Genomic DNA, 12120 nt, shown 5'->3' with positions numbered 1-12120 from the left:
TACAAATCGTCTTCATCATCTCTGCAAATCAAAACCCTAGAAAAAAAAACATAAATCTTCATTGTTTCTTGCGGCAACGGAAAAAGAAAAAAAATGGAGAAGAAAGAAACTAGATCTGAAAATAAAGAGGAGAGAGAAAGTAAATCTGAGAATGAGATATTTTCTACACTTTTTTTTTGTATATATATGGTCCAAAAAGGGTATTTCTGCCACCACAAGATGACATTTACATCATCCATCACATCATCCTAGGACCAAACCATAATTTCTAGGACCAAAGTATAATATATTTTCTCCAAAAGGACCAAATAGACACAAAACTGGGTTAACTTGACTAGAACTCTCTCTAATATATTATTCATATGACTAAATGATATTTCCTACGTGCCATTGTCCGGATACAAAATGAATCTATAGAACTATTTGGGACCAAAATGGATTTGTCAATTATGTCATTCACTTCCTAAAAATAACCCCCCACAGATTTACTTGTCGTACAAAACTTTCTTTTTCCATTAGTTGTAGTTTTGGTTTGGAATCTTCGCATCTATTCAGAATTAGAGATACCAAATTCCAAAATCCTATAAACGTTAGGGGGTACCCAGAAAACATGGATAACAATAGATTTGCCAGTCTGTAAAGAATATGATGACATGTGTATGAACATACAATGTACTTGGTACTCTTGATTAAAATCGATTTTGACACCTGCATACAGTTGATTTCGTAATTGAACAAAGGATTGCTTTTGGTAAAAATGTCCACCTCACGGTAAAAACCATGCTCACGGTAAGAAACCAGCCCATAAGTGTTCACCTACACAAATTAGAACCTACGGATGATTGAAAGACAATGGGTTAGAGATTTTGCCATAAGTAGATATCAAAAGATATCGATTTACATGAGTAGAACATCTTGGATCATGGAAAGCCATTTATATATATATGACCTTCTCTGGTCATTCAAATTCCAAAACCACAACAAAAGAAAAAAAAGAAAAGTAGCAAAAGTGGGGATTTAATACACATGATTATAGGTGGTGGGATGTTCCAATCAAACTACAACAAAAACATAAGAAAAGGGGAAAAAAAAAAAGAAGGAAGAAGAAGAAGAAGAAGAGAAGTGTCTCTATTTCTATCTCTAAAAATCTACTGACTTAACAAACAAGAGTAGTACTATCAAACAGTTAGTTGTTGTTGATGAGTGGAATCATCATCATTAAAACAACAATGAAGCTTTAGAGATCTGCTTAGACTCAGAGAAGATTCTGCTAAATTTAGAGGTGGAGACTCCATCAACATTTCTCTTTGAAGGTAAGAACAGTATGTGTGGAATGTATTTGGTGTCACATTTAAGTGAAAACTTAAACCAAATAAGAAATCCACTTCAAGATAATTCATCTCTATTGTACTTATCCCTCCAACTTTGGCATAGTATGCATTATTGTAGTACCTGCCATTCAATCCAACAAAATCAATTAGGATTAATCAATCAATTTAGCTTAACAACACCCAGATCAAAAAGTCCTCAGCAAAAATTGTTCATGCAAGTCTTGTCGGTCATCTCTGTAATGTAATGTAGGCTTCTCTGTTAAATAATGCGGATTGTGTGGATAAAAAGGCAAAGGTGAGTGAATCTGTTGGCTGTAAATAGCGTGATCCTTTGATAAAATGTGGGTCCAACATAAACAAGTGGATTTAAACTGCCACGTGGTTTGGCCAGTTGGTTTTTCATGTTATAAACTTAGGTGTGTTGTTGAATACAGATCGGAATTCATGAATCTGGTAAATTCATATCTCATCAGATTAACAATTTCTGTTGTTCTAAATTTTATAGAAAAAAACAGATTAGTAGATCCAAAGATAAGAACTGAAATTTTGAGAAGAACAGTGTACTTCATTTTCATAGAAATTCGACTGAATTATGGAAAAATTCATTTGAAAACGAAGAAGCAAATGAAAAACAGAGGAAAAATAAAAGACCCTAGTATTTTTCATTTTAGATAAGGAAAATTGAAGAATCAAACTGAAATACTGAAGAAAAAATTAAGAATATGCTATGTACTTACAAATCATCCATGAATTTAGCAGCAACCATAACACTTGTGATGAGTAACCGATGAACATTGAAAGAATTGATAGGTAATGAAGGTTGTTTTTGAGCAAATCTATCCAGATAAACATAAGCGATTACGAAGCAAGAAGGACTGCAATTTGCGTACTTGAAAATCCTTTCAAGATAACTTTGAATTGTAATATTAGGTCTTGTTAATCCATGAAATACTGATACTTTTGATGATGATGATGATGCTGATAATGAATCAAAATGTCTATTCATATCATTTGATTCCGCCACTCTTTCTAATAATGATGATAAGAAATTTATCACTCTTGTCATCACTTCTGGATTCTCTATTTCTCCCATTTTAAACCCCTGATTTTGATCCTCGATTTGGTTTCTTTCGGATGAAAATTGAGTTTCAGTTGCAGACATATATCTTCTTAGCTGGATTGAGAGAAAGACTCTGTTTTTTTAAAGACAAGAAAAAGGGGTCTCCTTGATATTTATCGGAAAATTGGTCGTTAATGTTTTTTCTTCCGAAAGTTACTTAAATGCCCTTAGATTTAAATGTGACTTTAATGTCCTTGCTTGTAATGAGATGTTCATTTGATTCGTTAAGTTGAATCTAAATTGGTTCTGATTGTGTTTAAAGGGCAAATAAAGGTCGATTTTTTAATGGAAAACCAAACTTTTGTTTCTTTTGAAATTTGTATTCTTAATTAACCTTGTTTTACACTTAAAAACATTGCTACCTGTCCATAATTCACAATTTTATGGAATGCCAGCATTTTGGCAACACATGTTTTGATGTCACTAATTACCATGAAATATGCACTTAACTCGCGTGAAAATACAGTAAGAAAACGCATATTAGTCGTCTTGCAAGCAGTAAAAGGCTCTTAATTGCAGAAGAACATTGTCTAACAGAGCGGAGTATATGTTATGCCAGCCAAAAATTCTTCCCGGATTAGTGTTTGTTTTTAACTTTGGAAAGCACTTATATGTTTTATATGTAAGCATCAGTAGTCAGTAGTAATGGATGATGAATTTTTGACCAAGTTACAGTTTTATAAATGACAATAAAAAAATTGATCCCTTGGCAAACTTTGAAGGAGTAAGTAAGTAAGTACAGGATGGTAGATCACCAATTAGTAGATACAGTACAACAACAGCAAATTGAAAGCTTAGTGTACTCATTTTGTATAGTGCTGGAATATACTTATCGAGAAAGAAACAGTGGCGAGACATGGACACAAGACCAAACCAGAAATATTAGAAGAGCTATTAGGCAGGTTACATTAAAAGGATGCACGAAACATGTGTCAGAAGCACCCTAATAATTGGGCATTAACATCGTCACTAGTAACGAACAAAAATACATCACCCTTACGGCCTTACCTAACGAAAGAAACACTTCTCCGATCACCATCAAACACAATTTATCTTATACGTAATTAACTCGGTTAAATTAGTACCAGTAGCACAATTAAAAAGTTTTCACCTCAAAACCGACGAAAAATTCAATGAAAATGAGATGTATAAGCCCTATTTTTTTTTTTTAACAAATAGGTTAATTTTATTTTTCTCCCTTAGAAAAAGAACTCTATTATTGGGGCTTTGAGGGGGTGGGACTTTGGGGGCTTGAAAGACTATGTGGAGACTAAGTGGTATAGGGGGAGATCAGATTTATGTAAAAGTTCAAAAACACCCTTAATAATTTTCATTTGTGACACTTCTACCCTTTCATTAACTGATTAATATAATCAAAAAAAAAATCATTAAATTAAAAAAAACTGAAAATCAAAATCATTAAAATAAAATAAAAACCGTCCCACCACCACCTCTCTTTTTTCCTTCTTCTTCTTCTTCCCTTACTCCCCCTTTCTGTTTTCATTCTTCTTCATCTATCATTCTTCGTTTGAAAACATTAATCGTCGATTCAAAAAAATTACGTTGTCGATTAAACTCACTGTATAAAAGCATGAAAGCAAAGGAAAAATTAGGTCATTCTTCGTGGAATCAACCTCCTATTGAAGCAGAGAAACCAACTTCAACTAATGAAGTGGTAAGTGAAGATGAAGAGGAATTGAATGAAGGAGATGGACCAGCCTCCCAGACTCCTGAGATGACAGCAATAAGGTATGAATCGAAAAACCGACTGTTTATTTAAGCTCTTTCTCGATCTTTCAGTTGGTTTCGAAGATTTTAGGTCTGAAAAAACAGTTTCAGAATTTGATTACGGCTGGGAGTTCTTTGATTCCCAGCCGTAAGTATGTATCACGGTTGGGATATGTTGAATACCCGGCCGTTTAATTGTAACACGGTTGGGAGATATAAGAACTCTCAGTCGTTTTAATTTCCACGGATGGGAAATTGTTGAATACCCTGCCGTAATTTTGGTCGATGCGTACGCGATAAATTATTCCCATCCGCAAAGACTGAATCACGGCTGGGACTTTCCTAGCCGTATATGTCTCTGAGTTCGAATGCATGTTTCAGCGGTAGTGGTAACGTCTAGGTTTTGTTGTCCGTAATTGGTTTCCCAAACCATAAATAATAGTTTCCTAGCCGATTTTATTAGGCGGCTAGGTCTTGTTATCCGTAATATGAGAAAGCAATGAAAAGAAAAAAAATCCCAGCCGTTATGGTTTTTACGGCTTGGTCGATAAATCAACTTCCCATTTGTTATTATATTTGCGGCTGGGATTTTCTATTTATCCTAGACGTTTTTTATTTACGTCTTGGACTTTTGATAATTATCCCATCCGTAATTTTGTTTTCGTCTGGAACTTTGTACACATCCTAGCCGTTGTGACTTATCTTCTTTTGCATTTTGGTCTGGTTTGTCTTTGAACAGAAAAGAAGAAAAGAGGAAGAGAAGATCAGTAGAAGTAACACCTTCTAGTGAGCCCACTCCGCAATCCCGTCACGGAAAACTATTGGATGCAAACGCAAGGAATACAAGTGAAGGTGTACTTGCTATTACTGGAGGAAATGATAGTGTTTCTCTTACTGGAGGAAATGAAGGTGGAGGTGAGACTGTAGGAAATCAAGGTGGAAGAAATGAAGGTGGAGGAAATCAAGGTGAAGTTGTTTCTGGAACAAATGAAGGTGGAGGAAATGATGGTCTTGCTGTTACTGGAGGAAATGATGATGTTGTTGTTACTGGAGGAAATGAAGGTGGAAGAAATGAAGGTGGAGGAAATCAAGATGTACTTGCTATTACTGAAGTTGGCACTTCTAGTGGTTCTGCTATTGATAAAGGTAAAGCAGTGGTTGAGGAGAACAAGAAGGATGGAAAAAAAAAGTATTCACCAAAGGAAAATGCAAGAGAAATCATTGATGCCATGAAGTTTATACCTAAGAAGGGTAATGGGAGACCTTTGGGTGAGCCAAGATATCGTTCTGTCTTGATGAGTTACGAGTCTTCATGGGATGCTAGACTCTGTGCCGCAAAGATAATAAATCAAACCTAATATATGTTGTTTTCAAACCTAATATATGTTGTTTTCATTTTATCATGGATATTCAATCATAAAAACCAAAATTTTATATTATGTGTAGTTTCCCGAAAAAGCGGTTCCTAAACTAAAGCACCAACAACCAAGGTTTTGGCTTTTAGAGGGTGATGATCCAGAGCATCCAGATGTGGTAGATTTGGTAAAAACTTCGGGGCTATGGTCTGGAATCGAGGCGCTGCAGAAATCGTATTATGTTGTGACAGTTTGTAATTTTAGAGAAAGATTCTGGACCGAAACCATGACTTTCCAACTCCCATTCAGCGAAATGACTATGATTCCGGATGATGTAAAGTCAATCACCGGTCTTGCTTTGGAAGGAAAGGTTGTGTATGAGGGTTTCAACAATTCTCTACCTTATGATGAGCTTTATGCCTTGACTGGAAACTGTCTTGGATGGATCAAAGATCAAAAGGAAGAAGAGTTTGAGATTGGTTATGAAAACCAGCCCAGAGCTAAAAGGAGACCTAAAGAATCGGGTGAACCTCGTGAAGGTGTTAATATGTCAAGGAAGATTAACCTGGTTCGTATGAGGGGCTAGTTTGAGCATTCTGACCGTAGGACCAAGAATGGAGAGTTCGTGATGGACGGAGAAAGAGCTAGACACACGGCTATAGCTTACTTGTTGCACGCTCTTGGGACCGTCTTTTTTATCGATTTCTCAGGAAATAAGGTAAATGCTTGTTTTTTGCAGTGGTTGAAGACTCTCAGTCTCGATCCGGAAACAAAGGAGGTACCTAGGTACTCGTGGGGCACCGCCCTCCTTGCTAGTGCGATGGAAAGTCTTTGCAAAGATACTAGGTGGAACGAAACACAAATCACGGGATGTGTTGCTCTTATCCAGGTATATTTTTGTGTTAATATAACAAATGTTGGTTTATTTTACTTTTCTATATATATATATTGGTTTGTGTGTATAATTGATTAATTTTTGTTCCGTAGTCATGGGTTTACAACCATTTCAAATCCTTGAGGCCTACTCGGGATAAAAAATAGTCTCTAGAGAAACCTACAGGAGGAAGATACCCCTTTAACGGGACCCAACACAAGTATAAAGAGAATGAAATGGTCGAAATGAGGAAAAATTTGGATGCTTTGACAATTAATGATGTTGTGTTTGATCCATATTTGAAACTTGATGAGGATGGAGATGAGGAAGTTGGTGATAGAATATTTTCTAATGTGGCGACTTATACGGGCCCGTTGTTTCATTCAACCGGGTTCGTAATTTTGGATCCTCGTAGAACGCTCCGCCAAATTGGTTTTGTCCAGAAAATTTTACCTCACGAATCTCGTTTTCCACTGAGCGTAGCCAACTCCATCTTTAAGAAAAGTAATGTCAAATTGAACTATGCAACGGAAATAGCTCCATTGATCGAGCATTGGAATGCTCGTTCCCGATCGGCAAACCAGATGAGTACAAGAGGGCTTGAAGCTGCTCATGGGACTTTCGAAGCGGATCTTAATTACATGGGATGGTATAAAGAGTGGGCTCATCCTTATGTGGAAAATTTAAATCCCGAGGCGCGGAAACATTATAAGAAGGCGGCGAAAGAGAGTTCAAAATCAGCGGAAGAGATAAATGAACAAAAGGAATGGGAGAACGTGGTGGTACGTATACTACTAATATGTTTATAAATGTTTTTTTTTTGATTAGCTATGAATTAGTGTATTTGATACGAAAAATAGATTGAACGAGTTAATTGGCTGTCCAACAACATCACCAATATGATTGATGCGGGAGAGATGTTAACAATCCCTGAACTAAGATTACTTCGGAATCGAGTCCAAGGCATAATACTCCCTGAGAAAGGAGGTTTATATCCTGAAGAAGGTGCACGATCAAGGAGAAATAAGAGGGTTAGGTCTCCTTCTCCAGCGACGACGACTCGGATACTCCCCCGTCAGCAAGATCCATCAAATCAATGGAGAGGCGGCAAAAAAGTAGGAACAAGTGCTAAAGGCGGCAAAAAATGAGGAACAAAGGGAGATCATGCAGGAACAAGTGCTGCTCGTGGTGGAAAAGGTCGAGGTGGAACAAGTACTCGAGGTGGACGTTGTGGAGGTAAAAAGACACCACCTCAAGGTGCCAAAGGAAAAGGAGGTAAAAAGGTGAGAGTTGTTGAATCGGCGCCGGTTGACGATTTGGATGAGTTTCTAACGAGTCCACGGGGGAGGACTCAAGTGAATCAATTGAATGACAATCTACTCGTTTTTTAGTATTTTACTTCATGGATATTTTTTTAGCCTTTGACATTTTAATGTTTTTCGTTGTTTGGTTAAGGATTGGATGGATGGATTTTTATAACTTTACATTTATGAATTAATTTTAGTCTTTCAATGTATTTAATCTAAGAAAAATGAGGAAAAAAACAACATCTTGGTTTTTTTCAGGCATTTTCGGCTAGGTCGATGCTTCACAAAAGCTAGCCGAAAATGCCTATAAATCTTGAAAAACAATCTTTCATAGCCGTAAAAAGAACAACGGTTAGGAACTCCCAGCCGTGAAACTCAAAATGGTTAGGAAACCCGTCCGTAGGAGGTTCACAGTTGGGAAACACCTAGCCGTTTTTTGGTCTGAATTCCCTGAACTACAATGACTTGTGTTTACGGCTAGATATCCAAGCCGTGTTGGAATCACGGTAAGGAATTATATCCGTAAATATATTTACGTCTTGGTCGACCTAGACAATTCCCTGTCGTTAAACTCCGCACGGTTAGGAAACCCATCAGTGGTTGGTTACGGTTGGGACATTCCTAGCCATTTAGTATTCTGATAAACCCAACAAAAAAGGCTCCTAGAAACGGCTACATATCCAAGCCGTAATGTTGTTCACGGACAGTAATCCCAGCCGTTATTCTGCTTAAAATTAAAAAACCAGAATTTCGGTCGGGAATCCCAACCGTAACTCTGACAGACCACCAACTCTGCAGGGCATACAGAATTACGTCTTGGTATACCTAGCATTTCCCAGCCGTAATTTGCTATAATTTCACTTGTATCACTTCAAATCGGCTAGTTTTTTGAATTTTGAAAAATAGATCCGTTTGAAGACTAATCAATAGAAGGTTCTAGTTGTTCAACCACCTATTTAAACTTGAAATAACTTGTTCTCCATATAACCACCCATTCCAAATCAAAATCACACCTACAAGCTCTAGTAAAACTCCTAATAACTCAATGCAATGTACTCAAAGGATAAACCCGACTTTAATTTGGATGAAGACTTATCTCTTTGTCAAAATTTTGTGTTATGCTATCCAAAGAAGGGAGAAGAACGAAGGAAAGATGGTGTACCAAGTCAATCTTATTGGAAGACGATTTTTGAATTTATTTTATAGTGAAACAGGTAACCATAACAACCGCGATGGTATTGAATTGTATCTATGATTCTCAAACATACGCAAAAAAATGGAAGAGTATATCGCTTTACTTCGTATGTGCAAGCAACTTCGACTTAGAGGTGAGACTGATGAAGAAGTCGTAGCTCAAGCTAACAAGGAATGGAGAAAATGGAAAGGTTATAATTTCAACTTCGAAGCTCAAATGACCATCATCAAAGATTTCTTGATACATCGGAAGGGATGTTACTAAAACTAACTTTGTAATTGGGATATATTAAGCATGTAATGAGTTTTATTGTGGTCTAGTTAATGAAAGTATCAGTAATTTTCAATCGTATTAAGAATTCATGTTAAATCTAAAAAAAAAAATCAATTTTAATCTAATTACGGCCGGGAAAGTTTGTATACCCAGCCGTTTTGCAGACTCAGGTAATTCATTGAAGAATTACGGCCAGAAGTTCGTAATGTCACGTCCGATATTTTTAATCACGGCTGGGAGTTCCTAATATCCCAGACGTTTTAGTTATTTACGGCTTGGAATTCTTAATATCCCAACCGTTATGTGGTGTTTCGGCCGGGTCGACAAGTTTACCCAGCCGTTACTGCAGAAAATTCCAGATTTTCGACGGATTTGAACTGATAAAATTGATGCCGGGAGTTGATTATAAGATTATCTTGAGTTTTGTGATGAAGGGTTTCGTAATTTGTCTTCAAAATTTATCTTTTTTTTTTCCAAAATCAACATTTATCCTTCTTCAAGATTCAATAAAATCAAGTTTTGATTTTCAAATGATTAGTATTTTGATTAGTCTAATCGATTCACTAAGACTGATTAGTTAGCTTAATCAATTTAATTAGCACTAATCAAATGAAGGGTAGATTAGACACTATAAAAAATATAGATAAAAGATCCTATGGGTTGTTATTTCATGACTCCAAAAAGACCCCCAAAAACCCATATGTTTTAAGCCCCAATAATAGGATTGTAGAAAAAACACTCTAAGGGAAGATGTACCTTGCCTTGGAAACTATACTAGCTATTGATAATTCAACCATGTCATGAGTGGGTCCCACTTATTATCATTTAAGCCCTGTAAATGAGTTTGTGAAATTAGGTTGGATTTCTGTTAATTTAGTTAACCAACCAAGTTTAGCCATATAAGTTGGATGGGGATACATTGGACTGGAGTAAGGGTGTTTTAGGGAAGGAAATCTAAGAAGGAAAGTAGAGAAGGACTGGACTTTACAGCAAAAGTTGTATTAACTGATGCCACCACAAGTAACATGCTGTCATGCTGCGGTACTACTATTACAGGTATCCAGAATCCTCCTCTCTGCCTTCCTTTCCCGGCGTAAGTTTAATTTAATGAAATTAAATGCTCTCTTCTTATTCTCTCATAAGGGGGGTCTTACTTTACTTACATATGATATATGCCATCTCATTAACTAACTTCTGTCAGAAATCACATTCTTTTTACCCCAGAGGAAAGAAAGAATAGACCATCATTATCTCGTTAGCATAACATTCGTGGCTATCATGTTGATTACGTTCCACATATATATGTATAAGCAATTATGGCTGAATGGAAGTGGAACGAGATAGGACCTCATGCATAACGACTCTAATTTCGAATTTAAAACCTTCACATAAAGTTGAGTTGGACCAGTGGTTGGTGCATAGTGGCAGTTGGTGTAATCTACTGTTTTCTCTTTAAGATTTTGAGTGAGTGCATTTTTCTGCTTAGTGGGGTCCAATGTGATCATGAGGGATCGAAATATATACTTTGCTTTGATATCATTTGTATACACAGCTCTGTCGCATTGTACTCGTACTAGATTTCCTTTTCACACTTGTCTTTATTTTCACTGCCTCCAACTTGTCTTAACGCCCATTGTACTGTACTAGACATTTCCAGTCATTCCAATCAAACATTTCAGTAATAACAAGTAAAATGCCGATGGAGCTCGATTGGAGAAAAGTCTATTTCGAACATCAAATCAATTAAAAAAATTAGCAACACGGTTTATTAAACCACGTAGCCAAAACAGATGGAGATGTTACGATCATGAAAGCTTAAACTATTAGCTAGAAGCGACTCTTTTTTTCAATTTCTGTCATCTAAACTTTAGATTCCGGATCTTTGTGAACCACCACCGACGTGCTCCCACAAACTAGTAAACTTCGCAATCCTAATTACAGAGCTTACGACAGTTCATATAGTAGTAGGACTCCATTAGCCCGACATGAGATTTCTCAACTGGTTTATATATAAAAATAATAATTACAGTATGTTTTAATTAACCAATCTAGCATTGACGTGTCCTCCTTCACAATTATCGAGAGATCTTTTAAAATATTATATCACTTCCACAACGGTTGACATCGGAGTCACCAGATTCCATTGGAGTTATGAAACTCCACACGACGGAATAGTGGTCGGGAATGGGGAATGCTAAACCCTCCGTAGAATTTATAATCCCTAGTGACGGCTTTGTAATTCCATGAACTCATTTTTCTTTCCAGTAGTGCTAAGGTCTCATGCTGGGCAACATTGCATAACCCCACTCCTACTGAATCTATGCTGCACGATAGAGAAGTCGTACTTACATTGAACATATACTTGTTATCGTTGGGTGCCATAATCAAGAAGGAAGAAAAATCAAATATACACGAGAGTTCTTGATGTTTAGGCCATTTGTAAATATGACAAAATGAATGAGCTCCCCTAGTATCAGCAACAACAACACGGTAAAATTTTAAGACATTAGCACCCGGTTATATTCAAGAATGATGTTATAGCTCTTACAGGACAGATATTTCTAGAATAAAATACCTTACTACATTTACTACTAGCTTGACAACTCTGAAAAAACACTTAAAAAAAATCACGAAAATTTAAAAATAAAAATAGAGAAAATATTATTTTTTGGGTCTCTCTAAGAAAATATAAAGAAAGGTTGACAAAAACTTGTTTATACAATCTCCTAGTACAACTTAGTAAGAGGGATCTGCGCGATGTGGGACTAATAGGTTTATATACTCCCTTAAAGAAAACATTCACAAAAGAAAACAAGAAATTATTTATATTCTTAAAAGCTTTAAACTCCGTTTTTATTGTTTTCCTACAATCTCCTCACATGAACGAAAACCTCAGTAAACATTAAAAACACCAATTGATCTTGGTAAACCAACACC

At 36.3% G+C, this 12120-nt stretch overlaps 1 protein-coding gene across 1 annotated transcript; it reads right to left on the bottom strand.

Moving 5' to 3' along the window:
- Window positions 1-915: 915 nt before the first annotated feature.
- On the bottom strand, window positions 916-2528 carry LOC113302581 (cyclin-U4-1-like). The gene is made up of 2 exons (XM_026551515.1): window positions 2069-2528; window positions 916-1452 (listed from the first exon to the last, which is right to left on the bottom strand). The coding sequence occupies exons 1-2, from the start codon at window positions 2491-2493 to the stop codon at window positions 1179-1181; spliced, it is 699 nt and encodes a 232-aa protein (XP_026407300.1). The 5' UTR covers window positions 2494-2528; the 3' UTR covers window positions 916-1178.
- Between the last annotated feature and the right edge of the window lie 9592 nt (window positions 2529-12120).

This window comes from Papaver somniferum, chromosome 8 (genome assembly GCF_003573695.1).
Source record: "Papaver somniferum cultivar HN1 chromosome 8, ASM357369v1, whole genome shotgun sequence".
Lineage (NCBI taxonomy): Eukaryota > Viridiplantae > Streptophyta > Magnoliopsida > Ranunculales > Papaveraceae > Papaver > Papaver somniferum.
Note: the sequence above shows the minus strand (reverse complement) of the source record. Positions and strands in the feature narration are given on the sequence as shown.

What these genes read in the sequence shown, in the direction of transcription:
- LOC113302581 (XM_026551515.1), bottom strand. Translation starts at nt 2,493, where the DNA reads ATGTCTGCAACTGAAACTCAATTTTCATCCGAAAGAAACCAAATCGAG. An exon ending in GCTAAATTCATGGATGATTT is followed by an intron (nt 1,453 to 2,068) that starts GTAAGTACATAG and finishes ATTGAATGGCAG; the next exon opens with GTACTACAATAATGCATACT.